The 17,511-nt window shown below is 40.0% G+C and overlaps 1 protein-coding gene across 1 annotated transcript; it reads left to right on the top strand.

Moving 5' to 3' along the window:
- Window positions 1-16,408, top strand: ctu2 (cytosolic thiouridylase subunit 2 homolog (S. pombe)). Its single transcript, XM_034682399.1, has 17 exons — window positions 1-221; window positions 295-357; window positions 4,337-4,411; window positions 6,088-6,166; window positions 7,098-7,157; window positions 7,306-7,366; window positions 7,486-7,595; window positions 9,006-9,247; window positions 9,347-9,482; window positions 9,674-9,805; window positions 11,036-11,127; window positions 11,405-11,502; window positions 12,918-13,019; window positions 13,382-13,487; window positions 15,110-15,176; window positions 15,316-15,374; window positions 15,825-16,408. Exons 2-17 carry the CDS (start codon window positions 302-304, stop codon window positions 15,883-15,885), a joined length of 1,536 nt encoding a protein of 511 aa, XP_034538290.1. The 5' UTR covers window positions 1-221; window positions 295-301; the 3' UTR covers window positions 15,886-16,408.
- The last annotated feature ends 1,103 nt before the right edge of the window (window positions 16,409-17,511 follow it).

Genomic DNA, 17,511 nt, shown 5'->3' with positions numbered 1-17,511 from the left:
GAAGGTTACCTACGTCATCAAAGGGGGACAATGTTTAGATGATTGCAGCAGACACGAGACAATCCTCCGCGTTCAGTATTTAGAGGGTCTTAAAGTGAATATTTAACGGATCTATAACACAACATCAAAGATATCAACGAGAGTTTAGAGAAACACGAGACTCTGTCTTCATATTATGTCTTCTCTGCTCTGAATCAGTCCGTGTGATTGATCTTGTGGATGTAAGTTCCTCTGTTCTATAAGTTTAAAGTTTGGAGTCATTCAGTAGTAACCTGTGGTTTTATCTGTTCGCAGTCTTCCAATGTGTCAGGTGGAAGAAGACTACAAGGATGACCTGGAGCGCGCGGCGGTGCCCAGGTAGGTGTGCAGAGAGCCTCTCATCCCCTCAGGTCTATAATCTATTCTATGATGTTCATGTGCTGACAGTGACATAACCTCTTTGTTTTAGTCTCAGTCTGTGGATCAGGACAGGGAAACACTGACACTATAAACTATGTCATAACAAAAGTACAGTGGAGTCAGACATGATCAGAACTAAGTGTCAGATGAGTTTTTCAGCTGTGCCTGTCATTACCTCAACTCATCAGGTACATGTCTTGTTAGTCTAAGACTAATGTGTGCGAGCTGCAATCCTCCACATGAAACAAAGAGAGAAACTTTACTTAAAGTAGTTATCTGACAGCCAGCAGACTAACAGTGGATCCTTTAGGTCAGGGGTTTCCAAACTTTTCAGCCCACGATCCCTCACATACAATAACCTAATAATGTCTAATAGACAAACCCCAAAGTGGACAAAAGACAATAAAAGTTAGAAAGATAGATGCAGAGCCGGCCCTTACCGACTTGGCGCCCTGGGCAAGATTTCAACTGATGCCCCTTGTATTGTAGACAACTCCACCAACAATCACAACACTTAAAGACAACTGACATACAGTTTTATGTTTTACAGGTTTTCTTTATTTTTAAATGACCTCTAAAAGAACATTACAATAAAATGGTAATAACACTGTTATTTATATTTCAAAATACATAATATAGAAGTAGTATTTATTCAGTCATTATATAACACTCATTTTCACAGTACAGACACTTTCAACAACAGTAATGTACTGAATGAATGACTGAAAACGCAGACACAAAATGCTCATTTAAAGCTGCTGTTGGTAGGAATGGTGTAAAAACTGTACTTTTTTGCTGGGTTTGGAGAAAAGATCATAATATCCACTCATCTCTAAGTGAAGTAATTTGAGATTATGTCGAAATCTCTGTGTTTTCCAATGCCTTTGTATCAAGCAGTGTTATTATTTCCCTCGTTCACGTTATGACGGACCAATCAGAGCTACTCCTGACCCTCTGTCCTGTCGCTCTGATTGGCTGGGAAGCCACTACTTCGTCATAGAACAAGCACAATGATGTTTTGGGGGCGGGGTTACGAAAGCAGAGAGGGGAGGGGTAGTGTTGACATTCCAAAACTCTCTCAGAACTGATGTTTATATCACGACTACCAACAGCAGTTTTAAGCCTAGCCTACAAAACAACAAAATAAAAACAGTAAATCATGAGAATAACCTTCAAAAACTGCTTTACAAACCATTTTTTTCAAAACCAAAAGTGAATCACAAGCTTTAAATGTATACTGACATTACTTTAACCCAGCAATTTAACACCAAATTATATTATAAAACAATATTATTTTTCCTACTAACTTCAAATTTTCACTCATTTAGGGGGCAAGCGGCACCCCCTATGGAAGGCCAGAACCCCTAGCATTTGCCTTTACTGCCTATGCCACGGGCTGGCCCTGGATAGATGCTCACGTCGTTAATCTGGCATAATCACCTCAGGAGTCATGTGGCAACAAAGAAAAGTAGCAAACAGTCTAAATACTTGTTATTTGCATGGTTTTCTTTAAAATGTTCTATTTTTGTTTATATTTCCACAATAATTGGTGAAATATGTCATTTTTGGGAGGGTATCCTGCAAACCCCCAGGGGGTCTCGACCCTCACTTTAGGAGCCGTGGATTAAGGTCATCCACAGTTTGCAGCCCTGACATGATATCAACCAATGCATCATCATGGTGTCTTTAAAGTTTTGAGACAGCGCATAGATCAAAAAGTGACCTTTGCCGTCACTCCTTTATTGAAATCCTCATACACACACTTGAGACGTGTTCTTTATTTTCATATGAATAAATCATCAGTACTGCACTTAATGGGCTTCTAAATACACACAATGTGTTTTATATATCATATATATTTACTCTCAACCACACTTTGTTGAAGAAGGGAGAACTTGATGATAACAGAGGAGCTATTTTAGTCAGCATCCAGGAACAGTCTTCCTTTTCCTTGTATTGCAAATGGACAAACACTGCTATTTGAGATGACTCTGATCCTTCTGGTTAACATCACAAAGCCTATTCAGTGCAGTATTGATGATTTATTTTGATGAAAATAAATGACACGTCTAAAGAATAGACAGTATGTCAATATGGTTGGAAACCATTTTTTTTTTTTAAATATAGTCAAAAAGACAATATTTACAGTTTTCAAACAAAATGATCATCAAACAAGATAATGTAAGACTATTTGAAGACTGATCACAAGAAAAGCAGCTTGGCTCTCTGACATGTTGGTAGAGAAAGGCACCTGCTGCTGTTTTAGGAGTGACACGTCTCGGCAGGTCACCATCTACAGCAGGGGCGTCAAACTCATTTCAGTTCAGGGGCCACATACAGCCCAAGTTGATCTGAAGTGGGCCGGACCAGTGAAATCACAACATAATAACCTATAAATAACAACAACTCTACATTTTTCCCTTTATTTTAGTGCAAAAAAGTACAAGTCCATTCTGAAAATGTTCACATTTAATGAACTATCTCTCTACTAAAACAGCTGTTGTATTTTTCGTCATGATGAGTCTCATAGTGGGGCTGAATATTTTACTCTTTAAGTCCTGAAACCTGCTGAGAACACACCAAACACACAGGTTACCCATTCACCTGACACACAGAGTGAAATGTTAACAGCAAAAGAACAGACATTATTATCATGAAGAAGACTAAAGTTGACTGTTTTGGACCCCTCAGCTCCAGCAGGAACAGTTTGTTTGCTGCACAGTGTTGTATGCAGTGTAGTGCTAGTGTTGGTAGTTAGTGGATCATCTTATAGTTCTCTAAAAAGTCTTTATGAATCTCAACCGGATTATGCAAACAGCAAGTCATCTATTTTCTCACTTTGAGAAAAGAAGTCCCGGAAAAAAAGCGCTGTTCGGGTGCGCTCTATCAGCACTATGATTGTATGCGACCCCCAGAGGACAAATTTAAAATAGTAGTTATTTTTATTGAAAAATTGCAGTTAATGTCTTCTCTGTCATTTTTTCACTTTGCAAAGTCGTTCCGCGGGCCTGATTGGAACCTCTGGCGGGCCGGTTTAGGCCCACGGGCCGCATTTTTGACACCCCTGATCTACAGATTGGCATGACATAGGCCACTTTCAGATCTCACTGTCACTGTTTTTTTTTTCCTTGTTTCCATTTATCACAGGTTCCATTATCCTTCATAAAACCGTGCTTTAAATACAATGCTTCACATGCTCTGTGCTGAAAAGAGATATTGCTCTCTGTTATAGTGTGTTCATACATTTATGAGGGGTTTTGAAAAATAGCTTTTTAAATTCCCCACAGAATGACAAAGTGGTTTACAGAGAGTCATTCTAACTCAGCTGCACTGCTAAGTTTCTGGGAGATGCTCACATCAGGAGTACGGTGTGAGCATTTGGATGCAGTTTGGAGCAGACAGTGTATGATGTGGCCAACAGAGGGCAGCAGTGACATGTTAGTGGGAGTAATGTTCTCCTTCTAAAGCAGCAGGTTGATCCTGCTTTGGCTGAATCAATCAGGGACTGGATTTGATCAAGTGATGAAAGAAAACAAGGTGCTGGACTGTGGCTCAGTGGTGGAGTTGCTCATGTTTCAGTTGGAGGGTTTGTGGCTCCATGGTAGCTCCAGCAGTCCACGTGCAGCGTCTTTGGGTCGGACACTGAACCCTAAATAGCTCCTCAGTTGCATAGTCAGCAGTACTGTGAACTCATCTAAAGGGGATTAGTTCATACTTATGAGCACAACACTAAAACGAGAAACTAAAAAAGCATTAAAACCATGAGATGAAATATAAGATTCAACAATAGATGAAAACATCAGCTTCAACATTTCATTTAACATTCTTGTGAACACTTACCTCCTGAGTGGATCAGGACTCCTCTGTATGATGACATAAATGTGTAAGATATGAACCCTCATGTGTTTTAAGACGTCTTCTGTTTCTCATTTCTTAGTGTTTCCAAGAAATGTGTCAAATGTAAGGAGGCGACTGCAGCCGTGGTCATCAGAGCGGGACATTCATACTGCAGGTGAGACGTGCAACTCTTTCTTCTTTTTTCAAAGATCTGTTTATTTGTATTTTACACATTACATACAAAATATAAATGTAAACAATTAAAGGTGACATATCACACTTTTTTCATCAATATATATTGGTCTAAGAGGTCCCCAAAACATGTCTTTAAAGTTTATGCTCAAAAAAACACTTTGAAATCAGATTTTGGCATGCCTGAAAAACCCTCTTCTTCAGTCCTCCTCAGAACACTCTGTTTTCCCTCTGACCACGCCCCCTCAGGAAGTGGATGTGCCCTCGGCTCTCCAGCACGTTGATCTAATGTTTACATGTTGGCTGAATATACACGGCTGCTCAGAGATCACGTTACTTCAACCCTCTGAATCTGATCCAGAATCTGATCCTGATGGAGAGGCGCCTGCAGCAGGACCTTTCTGAAGGATTGGTCATAGATTTAGTGTTTCTTGTTGTTTTATTTATCAGTATGTAGACGTGTGTCTTGGTACACAGCTACGAACATGTAGCTATGTGGCTATGCTAACTAGCGCTGGCACTTATCCATGATAAATAAAAATCATCCACTAGATCTTCAAATCTGCAGACATGGGGAGTAAAACCAACCTTTGTGTTTATTAAGACAGCCTACAACTAGCATGCCTCCCTCTTAAGCTCCTTGTTAGCACACATGTGTGCAGGTAATGAAAAACGGGGGGGGGGGATTCAGTATTATTTTATACAGTCTATGGGCTGAACAAGCTCCGAGCTCTGACTCTGTGACAGACCGGATATTGTTGTGACGTAACAAAAACACAGAAGTCTGAAACGGCTCGTTTCACACACATTTACAGAAAGGTGGAGAAATCAGAACAGGGGCAGAATGGTTTTTTTTCATTCTCGGGGGGTCTGTAGACATGCCAGGGAAACATATTTCAGGTAGAGAACCATTAAAAAGTCAATTTTGCATGATATGTCACCTTTAAAGTAAGGGATGTTTTTTGTATAAGAAACACAATAAGTGAATGAACGAAAAAGCAACCAATAATAATAAATGATGATAATTTGAAATAATAGAAAGGAAAATAAAAAATAGTGAAACTACAATAAGATAAATAGGTTAATGTTTAAAAAATAAATAAATACAAATGGTAAAAAAGCAACAAGAATAACAATACAAAAATAATATATAATAATAATAATGAATAAAAATAAGTAAATAAAAAATGATGATCATAATAATAGTAATTATAATACCAAGAACAAATTAAGAAATAAAAGTAAAAAAACACCACATGTGATGACCTACAATGAGAACAACAGAACATGTTAAGAGACTTGCATCTCTGTCCTGTTTCATTGGTGTCTACTGTTCAGCTGTAGGAGGATGTTATACCACAGGTTATCTTTCACACAATAAGCATGAATCACGTGTGTGAGAGTGCCCTGTACTAAATGAAAACCAATACTTTAAAATGATCTCTAAAAATGAGAGGAGAGCAGTTTAATCAATGAGATCTTTCTTTATCAATACAAAGAGAGAGGATGTTCATTTAGCTGCAGGGGCTTTAATCTGTGCAGTGACACCTCTACAGGAAGTTGCAGAGACAGATTACAACATCATGTACATTCACTGTGTTTATACCTGTTTTATTATAAAGTCTATAGTTTTTACACTTTGTTCTTTTTCTGTTTCAGGGGATGTTTCAAAGAATACTTCATCCATAAGTTCAGAGCCATGTTAGGTAAAAACAGGATCATCTTCCCTGCAGAGAAGGTGAGCTGTGAGCCTGATAATAAAAGATCATATAAGTGATGAGTCACACATTACTATAAGTATTCTCTGAGTTTAATATATCTACACATAATAAGTAGCACCACATGGTAGGGATGTAAGGAGACACTCAACCCAAGATTCGATTGGAATCCTGATTTTTGTTTCACGATACGATTCACTCACGATTCTCTAACTCTGTTTAAGAAAACTGGATTGAACTCAAAATTTAGATAACTATTATTGTATTTCAATTCTCAGATATGGACAGTTGCAATATATATTTTTTCTCTTATATGTCTTTGTAAACAAAGTAATCCTTTTTCATTTTTAAGGTGTGTTGTAACTCAAATAAAACCACTGCACACTTTTTTTCAGTACTTTGCAAAAAAAATAAACTCACCATTCAAAAATACCTTGTTGGAAAATTTCAGAACAATTATAAATATAAATGGAAAGTGAACGATTCCCAAATGAAAGTGTTGAATATTAAAACAAATAAGGTCAATCTCTTTAAATAAACTAAAGTGCAGCTGATGCTCCTGGCTTGGAGTTGACCTGTTTTTCTTCAGGAGTATCAGGGAAAGACAAAATGCTGCCAAACCTCAGATCTTAAACACAAAGGTGCATCCTGAACTGCTCGGTCTTCACCTGCTGCCGCCATGTCTGTTATGATCAACTCAGCGAGGGACGAGAGAGCAGCACAAGAGACTTCATGATGTTGAACTAGCGGAGTGAAATGCAGATAGCGCCTTCTACTGTTTAAAACTAATATCCAGATACAAATGTTGTTAAATTGATTTTAATCCACCCTTATTTGTACCAATTTTTTACCGTCTTGTGATATATCCTTACATCCCTACCACATGGAAAGGTGTGATGCATTAATAGAAGACAGCAGCAGTGATACTGAGAGTGTGTCGTCTGTTTGCAGGTGCTGCTGGCTGTATCTGGAGGTCCTTCTTCCTGCTCCATGCTCAGTCTAGTTCAAGAGGTTCAACCATTTGTCTCACAGTCCAGTGTTTAATATTATATTATATGTTGTCACTATCAATGACAATAACCTGTGTTTTTATCTTAGTGGCATCATACACTTGTTTTTGTTTGGATGTTAAAGAGACTGGAAACCTTTCTTCCTGCAGGGTTTGAGTCAGAGCGCTCACAAGAAGCTGAGATTCTTACCGGGCATCGTCTACATTGATGGTAAATTAGATCACAAGTATCACTCTTAAACTGAGGTTGATAATCGGATGTTTGTCCAGGGGGACATCCTGGTGGTTCTGTTTAAAACATTCAGCATTGGTTGTTCTTGTATCTTCCAGAGGGAGGAGCTACAGGTCAGTCTGCAGAGGAGAGACAGAGGACGGTGGCTGAGCTGCAGGCAGTTTTCAAAGCTACTGGTCTGCCTTTCCACATCGTGCCTCTCGAGCAGGTCAGTGTGGACAACAGAGGGTTAACGGAAATATTACTCTTTCCAAACAGAGCAGGTCCAGACCGTACTCTGTGTTCTATTATTAACAAAGACCCAACATCAAGACAGGATCAGATCCAGTCCCATCTTACAGACAGGACTCAGTCTGATCTCATCTTAATCCACCATGAGCAGAGCACTTTGCAGCATTTAGCAAGTTACAGTGGCAAGGACAAACTTCCTTTAACAGGCAGAAACCTCCAGCAGGACCAGACTCATGTTAGACACACATCTGCTGAGACCATGTTGGAGAGAGAGATAGAGGGAGATGAAGAGAGAGAGAGATGATAGTGGTGAGACAGATAGTAGTAGTTGTAGCAGCTGGAGTCTGGCACGTCCACAGCAGCAGAGATCCAGAGGAACCTACGAGACAAGGGAGCTCAGGGACTCCAGAAAGGTCTATGGTTAGTGACTTTAATGAGACAGGGAGAGGTAAAGTAAGAGACAGGCAGAGGAGAGAGAGGGAAAGACAGGATCCAAGTGTGTCAATCTAAGCCTATAGCAGCATAACTAAGAGCTGGTCCAAGCCTGATCCACCTCTAACTATAAGCTTTATCAAAAAGGAAAGTTTGAAGCCTACTCTTAAAAGTGGAGAGGGTGTCTGCCTCCCAGACCCTGACTGGTAGATGATTCCAAAGGAGAGGGGCCTGATAACTGAAGGTTCTACCTCCCATACTACTTTTATGTATGAATATAAAATATAAATATGTGGGCTGCCATCCAGACATTGACGTCTTCAGGAAGACCTTACATATTTCAGCAAGACAATGCCAAACCACATTCTGCTCGTGTTACAACAGCATGGCTCTGTAGTAGAAGAGTCCAGGTGCTGAACTGGCCTGCCTGCAGTCCAGACTCGTCCCCCATTGAAAACATTTGGAGCATCATGAAACTAAAAATACGACAAAGGAGACCCTGAACTGTTGAGGAGCTGTAATCCTCTATCAGGCAGGAATGGGACAACATTTGACTTTAAAGTCCAGAACCTGGTCTCCTGGGTTCACCAACGTTTACAGAGTGTTGCTCAAAGAAGAGCCGATGAACAGGAAACATGTCTCTGAACCAACTGTTAGAAACATTTGATATGTTGTTCAAATGTAGGATTTGAATGATTAGAAATCTGTTTTTATCAACATTTAGTGCAGCATCCCGCCCTTTTAAAGAATCAGAGTTAAACAAACAACTCAGGACGTTTTTTCCCCCTTGGTTCAAAATAAAGGGGGTACAGTGTGGCCGGCGAAGTGAAAGCTAATAACCGTTATCAAGGGGTTTTGACCAATCAGAATCAAGGTTCTTACACAACTAGAAGATCAGTAAGAGAGCCGGGTAATAAAGTGTATTAACAGAATGTGTCCTCCAACCTTCTCTCAGGTTCTGGACCTCCCCGGCTCGGTTCTGTTGACCGGCCCGGCAGCTTCAGATCAGCCTGCCGGTGCGTACAAAGCAGCTGTGGATCAGTTCATCCAGAGTGACAGCAGTATCTGTTTGACACAAACTGAGCAGGAAGAAACATCCCCGCCTGATGTTCAGGAATCCCATACACAACTTCTGCAGCAGCTGATTGGCTCTGTGAAGACACTGACCGCTAAAGAAGACCTGCTACACACTTTAAGGTCGGACTGAGGGGCACGCCCAAATCATCATTTATGTAAAGTACAGCCTGTATCTTTAGATGTCTCACTCTGGCTCCTCTGTGTGTGTTCTCCTTAAAGGCAGCATCTGCTGGTGCACACAGCTCGAGCTGAAGGCTACAGCAAACTGATGCTCGGAGACAGCTGCACCAGACTGGCTGTGAAACTACTCACCAGCGTGTCACTGGGCAGAGGAGCACAGCTGGCTCAGGACACGGTGCGTATGCATGTGTGAGTGTGTGTGTGTGGATGATAGAGAGTGAGGCTGAAAGACACTGTTTTTACTAAAAGCAAGAGAAAACTAGAACGAGAGAACTCCAGTTTAGCTGTCCTCTTTATCACTGGATATTAGCTGTGTAGCAAATCTGACTTCTATGTGTGTATACATGTCTGTGCTTGTTTTTCCAGGGTTTCTCAGACTCCAGATACGGGGACATAACATTAGTGAGGCCGATGAGGGACTACTCGTCTAAAGACATAGCTTACTACAACCACTTGTTCCACGTGCCGTCTGTTTTCATACCGAGCCTGGGAACAAAGGTGAGAACGACCGCAGGGGAAAAGAAGGTAAAGAGGAAAGTCTGTGCTTGTAGGTTACAGGAAGAGAGAAATCATGACATAATATGTGGAGAGAGAGAGACTGATGGAATGGCAGCCAGTTAAAAGATTGTCACAGATGGACTTTAATATTTAACATTACCTCCATCATTTAATGTTCTGTAATCATTCATTGAACAACAGGATGTACAAAATAAAGAGGCAGAATAAGGATACCAAGAGATGAAGATATTTGTTAGTGAAGTTGAAGAGATTAGGTTACTCAACTGTTGGGATTCGTTTTGCAGTGGGCTATTTCAAGAGAGCATAGTTAAGCAGATTATTTTCTCACTGTGTATTAGAGATGCAGATTGAGATACAACCACAGACTGTATAAATAATAGACATATTATCCTTGACGTCACCCATCTGTTCCTGAAGCGCTGTTTTGAAGCCGATTGTCGGCGGGTGCCATATTGGAAATGCTGAACTAAGCCGGATGCATCCCTCATAAACGTCTTTAGACGATCATTAAATATCTGATGAGGATATTTTGAAATCTTAATAAAAACTAAACTAGTTTGCATTCCCAGGAACTCCCTCTGTGTTTCAACAGCTGTGTAAACTCCACAAACACTGACACGTTCAGCTGAAGGTCTCCAGTTTACAGGGTCACTTTTAAAACCGTAACACCGGGAGAGACGCATTCACGGTGGGCTGAGAGAAGACTACTGTTACAAGCTGCTAAATCAAGAGAATCACAGCTTCTTCTTTTGAAAAGTACACACACATACAAAAAAGATAGAACAAATCAAAACTAATGAAAGAAAGAGAAATCAAGTGAATCACAGATGTTTGTGATGTTATTGTGGACGGAGGGAGGAATAAAAACGCTGCGGTTAATCTACCAATCAGACACGTTCAGCATTGCAGGCCCTGGTCCCTGAAAGTCCTGGGACCTTTGTAAAGTACTACCCCCCCAAGCAGGGGCTTTTTAGGGGAGAGATTAACTACCCAGGAACTAAATTTAGACCCTGAGTCCACCGGTTGAAACGCACGTAGTTCAGGGGCAAAGTTCCTCTGGTTGAAAAACGCCTTCTGACTCTGTCAGTGATAGGAGGTGTTGTTTACAGCTGATTCCTTCGATCACTTTGTGTTCTTTAACAAACATGAACCTGTCCAATATGTCTACAGTGATCCGTCCCTCAGTGTGTGTTTGTATCTGACCCACAGACTGCAGACAAAGCCAGTATCCAGCGTCTGACTGAGGGCTTCATCACCAGACTGCAGGCAGACTTCCCCCACACTGTCAGCGCCATCTACAGGTCAGTGGGAGATAAAGACACTGTGATTCACTATATTTGTATTTATCTCCTCAAATAAAGACTTTACATAACAAATAGTCCTAAAACCAGGTATCTGTCATGTAGTAATTCTAGGTAAATACAGTAATTTATGACATTTAGTTATAATAAGAGGGCCCATATGTGTTCTCTGTTAACATCATATTTTGGAGGGAAAGACTTCCTCACAAACTAAACATTGTGGATTTAAGCTTTCAGCCTGTGTAGCAACTTAATCGAACCTGTTGTGTGTTTATAGGACCAGTGAGAAGCTGCAGACGGCCTGTAAGAGCTCCTCCACAGCTGAACACTCTGACAGATGTTTGTTCTGCATGTGTGCTCTGGACACGACTGTCGGTGAGTTGGGACTGAACTGAAGGTTCACAGACTGAGGGGAGGAAGGGGTTGAAATGTTCACTCAGTCAGCTGAAAGCACAAGAAAAACAAAAAACCATTGAACATGGCATTAATAAGACATTCATCATAAAACATGATGATAGAAACACAGTGATATCATCGATGTTAAGAGCTGTGTGGCTTTGTTGGACACCAGAGAGAAGCTCCGGGTCTCAAAGCGTCTCAGCTCTCAGGACTCCTGAAGCTTCCATCACGATCACTGTGTTCTTGGATTAGTTCCTCTCTTGTGTTTCTTTTAGTACTTGCAGATATCAGCTGCATTTCATATTCACTGATAACTCTAGCGACCATTTGATGATGGATTTGTTTTTGCAGTTGTTGGAAACCGGTAAAGAGGTGTTCAGGTGACAATGAAAATGAGTAACACTCATTAAAACTGTATGCCTGAAAATGATAGAAAAACAAGACGGTAAAGTCAAAGACAAAGAAGGAGGGTGTTTCTTAAATTGATTGAAGTTGCTGAAAGTGCTCCATAAAAGGTCCCCACAGTTGAGGAAACGTTTTACAGGAACATTTAAAACAACTTTTGCAAAACAGTAAAAGGAAAAACATCAGTTTTCTGTAAGAGACCCGCCCTCTCTTTCTTGTCTTCACAGCCTGAAATCCAGAAACTGAATGTTGAATTTTAAACTCCTAAAATGATGCATAAACATTAGAAAGAGTTCTCAAACTTATATGAAATCATTTCAAATAACAGCTTTGAACCAGAGCTCGAAACATGTTCTGAAAAGTAACCTATCGGTCTCTTCAGAGGCTGAAATTTAAGGCGCTCTGTGAAGCTGTGATCGTAAGGAGCCCGCAGGAGAAAAGACAGAAACATTGATCACTGTGCTTTGTTATCATACATCATGTGTCAAGAGCTGCCAATAAAACAACAATACGTTCATTTTGGAAGAATTGAAATAAGATAAGGAAGCACATTAGCAAAGACATAAATGTGCTGTGGTTGGAAGTTGAAGATGATTTAGGCTTCTTCTTCTTCTTCTTCTTCTTCTTCTTCTTCTTCTTCTTCTTCTTCTTCTTCTTCTTCTTCTTCTTCTTCTTCTTCTTCTTCTTCTTCTTCTTCTTCTTCTTCTTCTTCTTCTTCTTCTTCTTCTTCTTCTTCTTCTTCTTCTTCTTCTTCTTCTTCTTCTTCTTCTTCTTCTTCTTCTTCTTCTTCTTCTTCTTCTTCTTCTTCTTCTTCAAACATCTGGAACATGAACATGAGCTGTTTATAAAAAGGCAGTGTCCTCTCCTGTTCACATCTCATGGTGCCACAAAATGATTCCCTATCACACATTAACCTTTCAATCACTGTGAGCTACTTAATGTGTGTCTATTCTTCTCCTCTGCTCTTGAATCCCTCTTTTTTTCAGAGGATGCTTCAGCCTTTAACATGACTCTGATCTCTGAGCAGCTCTCCCAATTGAAAGTGTCAGGGAACAACATTGCTGAACCCTCAACACAAAACTCCCCAGGTAAATCAAACTCTCCATCTATTAACAGTTCACCTCCAGACATGCTTCTGTATTTCTTGTAGTCATCCTCGCTCCTCATCGTAGAGTCAGTGTGACTCTGAGGGTTTCAGAAGTCCAACAGGGTTTGAAGAAAGACAGTTAGCATGAAAAGCTAACAGGCAGGTCTTGATATTTTTTATTATTTGAATGATAAGATAATTAGATAATCTTGTTGTCTGGCCAAAATAAAGTTGAGCATGGTTGTAACTGATTTCTTTGTGAGAGTGCTGCAGGGGAACCTGATCACACATGAAGCTCACAAACGTGTTCTACACTCAGCTCCCAGGTCTTAATAACATCTGTTTCCTGTCACCCTCTTAAAGCTGAGCCTGAATCAAACGCTCCCCCCGGACAGTGCTGCTCCTCTGGAGGAGGAGGAGAGGATTGTGGGAGAGCAGCAGGTGGTGGAGGCTGCTGTTCATCTGCCCAGTAAGTATTCAGAATTAATAATAATAGTATTATAACTTCTATTTAATTAAAAAAGCATGGCAGGATTCAGGAGGATGACAGAAAAATAAACCTTTAGCAGACAGACAGGAGTGTAGAAAATGTTAACAATAAAAAAACGAAATACAACGCAAAAGATTAAAAAGAATAAACTGAACAGGATACAGTGATGAAACAGGAGACCAATAAATCATTGGAATAGAGGGTGTAAAAGAATATATAAGTAAATAAATGAAAGAGGCGATAAAGGACAATTCAAATGTTTTAGGAAGAAGTTGACATCACATTACAGAAAACAGAAAAGGATAGATTAATAACATTAAAGTAATACATGAAAAAATAAATAATTAAACAATTAGTTGTGAAATAAATACATTCAAATTAATTAGTTAAATAAAAACAAATAAATAAAAAATAAAAGCAGTTCAAAGGTGAAGTCACAAAGTCTCTGAAAGTGAGTCTTCAGAAGAGATTTAAAAGACGTCACTGACTCTGTGAGCCTTAGCGTCTCAGGGAGGTCGTTCCAAACTCAAGGTTTATACATATGTGTATACAGTATAACTTATGTATTTATATTTTAAATGTTGTGGTTAAGCAGTCTGTACGGTAAGAGCCTGGATCACATGGCAGTCTGTCAGTCAGTCCCTTAAGAGCCTTGATTTTGAGGAAAGTGAAAATTGTGTAATGAAAATTCCTAACACTGCTAAGGTGAGCTACATGACGTCATGCAGGTCTCAAAGTGCTGTCCCATTCCCAATTATACAGTTAGAGCCCTACAGCCTCCTGCCCTCAATCACTTTACAGGTGACGTCAATTCAGTCAAGAAGGGTTCAGGGAGGATAGAGGCTGTTTTCTAAACCTCCTACTAAACTAGCAGTACGTACTGATTTGGCCTAAATTCAGTATGTAGTATGTAAACAAGAGCAAAATCTGCAGTATGCCAAAACTACCCAGATGTCTTACTGACTCAGGAACATGTCTCAGTATGCAGTGGACCAGTCTCCCTCACGTACTGTTTCCCACAATGCACAGCGCTAAAGTTACGCTTCTTCTTTTTTCCGTAAATGACAGGGAGAACTCAGTTTTTAGGTGCTGTGAACATTATTAAATTCCATATAAACCACTTCTTAACTTTTTAAATCATCAGTGATGCTAAAGAAGCAGTTTCTCTATCAGCTTGGTCGTTGTTTACTTCCACTTTCTGAAACCAGAAATCCAGCGACGCCTGACCCAGCATCCTGAAGACTAGATCCAACAGAACAGTCAGACTACAGACTACCTTGAAACGCAGTATGTAGTAGGCAGTACCTACTGTCGACTACATTCCTAGGTAGTATGTAGTTAGCCGTTTCGAAAACAGTCATTTAGATTGGGCCCTAGAGAATCTGTAGCCACACCTCAGATCAGAGTTCTGATGGTGCGTTCACAGCATCCAGGGAAAGTACAGCTACGTCAGATCATAGCTGATATAACTACAGTTATGAATAAATCTTACGGTCAGCTGTGTGTCCAAACAGTCATCATCATCATCATCATCATCATCATCATCATCTTCATCATGAGAGTGATCCTCTGGGACTGAGATTCTGTGTTTTACGTTGCAGGTTAACAGAGCCGCCTAACCTGAGGAGCCTGCTGTGTTACAGCTGTCAGCTGATCATCAAAGACATGGTGAGTGAAATCCTCTGAGTGTACTGACCACATATACACCAAGCTCTCTGTTTGATGTCAGCTACTTCATCCAACATCTTCATATAATGACACTGAGACTGTGTCCTCTCTGTGTTTCTCTTCTCTCTCTTAAATCCAGTCCTCCGTGGATCATCTCCCGCTCTACATCCTGTCAGAGGCGCAGAGGAGGAAGAGGAGGTGCAGAGAATATTTGCCTCTTCTACTAATCACATGACAGCCGAGCATGAACACTCAGACTCTGCGTCAAGAGAATTATTTTATTAAAATACACTCTTTTCTTTTGTTGCAACAAATATGAACAAACTTTAGCTGGTTCATATTAACTGATCTGAAAACAACAGATCAGCAAAGGGGCAGCAAAGTCATGAAGGGAATATTTTATTCTGTTCTATTTGATTTTATTTGATCTTTATTTAATTTAATTTAATTTAATTATTTTATTTGGTCTGTATTTTATTTGATCTTTATTTATATCTTATTTTATTCCTTCTATTAATATTTTGACATTCTTACATCCTGTTTATTAGAGCTCTGTAATGACCTAATTTCCCTCCCCGGGATAAATGAAGTATTTCTGATTCTGAAACAAAAACAGCAGCTCTTCAACACGTTGTGTTTTGTTTGCAGGTCTCAGATGAGAGAGGAGATCAGTGAGTTCCTGCTGGATGATGGAGAGGACGCTGATTAGGAGGAGTCTCGTGAGACAGAAGTGGAGCAGAGTGTTTTAACTTCTACCTGTGTACAGATTTTGAAATAAAGATGCTTTTAACATATTATGATCATAATAATAATCTTACAAGAGCAGCCTGATCTGTAATGTATATCCTATAACCTTGAGTTTACATGAAGAATGATCCACTAAGTCCACTCTGCTTAATTGGTCTGAGTCTAATTTGACAGATGAACACCAAAACTCTGCATGTTAGAAAACTACAAGAAAAGTTGACTTGTTGTGTTAAAGTAACAATCTGTGCCCACACATTCAGAGTTTCTTTAAATGTTTGTTTGATAATGTTTTTTTATATCGTGGGACTTCTTCAGAGACACCTGCTGACTGGGATCACTGCCTTATGCTCGGTCTATAAGACACCTGATGCTCTCTCCCTTTGGCTCACTCGGAATGTCTTACAGTTTTTAGGAGTCATGAAAAAATAAATGTTCAGCCATGTGATAAAGAATATTTACAACTCAATAAAGTATGTACACATTTATCTATAATTTAAAATAGTGTGTTTCTGAGCAAAGGTCTGAAATGACTGATCTTTTAAACAGACCAAACTTTTCTCTCCTGATACTCGAACAACTAATCTGATGTTCTCTAGAGAAGGTTTACGGCCAAATTCCACCAGATCCGTGTCCGGTCCGTCTCCGATCCAGATCTGATAGGTTTCTATTCTAGTCAATGTGTTAACTTCCACTGGATCCGCTCCGTTGCGGTCCGGCTGCGTCTCTGATCCGGCAGGTGGGAGTCCTCAAGTCCTCAATACACTAGACTTCAATTTTTGCCGGATGCCGGAGCACGACGCATCAATCTCAACAGAGCAGATGGAGCGGGACAGGAAGTCAGGTTTCACCAAAACAAAATGAAAACATCCGGTTAATTTTCAGAATAAAACACTCTGTGTTATCACCAGATCGTATTTCACTTAACTACAGTCATGGCCAAAAGTTTTGAGAATGACACAAATATTACATTTTCACAAAGTCTGCTGCTTCAGGGTTTTTAGGTGTTTTTGTCAGATGTTTCTATGGTATAATGAAATACAATTAGAAGCATTTCATAAGTATCAAAAGCTTTTATTGAGAATTACACAGAATTCATGCAATAAGTCAATATTTGCAGTGTTGACCCTTCTTTTTCAAGACCTCTGCAATTCTCCCTGGCATGCTGTCAATCAACTTCTGGACCAAATCCTGACTGATGGCAGTCCATTCTTGCATAATCAATGCTTGGAGTTTGTCAGAATTTGTGGGTTTTTGATTGTCCACCCGCCTCTTGAGGATTGACCACAAGTTCTCAATGGGATTAAGTTTTGGGGAGTTTCCTGGCCAAGGGCCCAAAATCTTAATGTTTTGTTCCCCGAGCCATTTTGTTATGACTTTTTTTTTATGGCAAGGTGCTCCATCATGCTGGAAAAGGCATTCTTCATCACCAAACTGCCCTTGGATGGTTGGGAGAAGTTGCTCTCAGAGGACGTTCTGGTACCATTCTTTATTCATGGCTGTGTTTTTAGGCAAGATTGTGAGAGAGCAAACTCCCTTGACCGAAAAGCAACCCCACACATGAATGGTCTCAGGATGCTTCACTGTTGGC

The sequence above is a fragment of the Notolabrus celidotus genome, chromosome 4 (assembly GCF_009762535.1).
Source record: "Notolabrus celidotus isolate fNotCel1 chromosome 4, fNotCel1.pri, whole genome shotgun sequence".
NCBI lineage: Eukaryota > Metazoa > Chordata > Actinopteri > Labriformes > Labridae > Notolabrus > Notolabrus celidotus.
The sequence above is the reverse complement of the archived record's forward strand: the minus strand, read 5'-3'. Positions and strand labels throughout refer to the sequence as shown.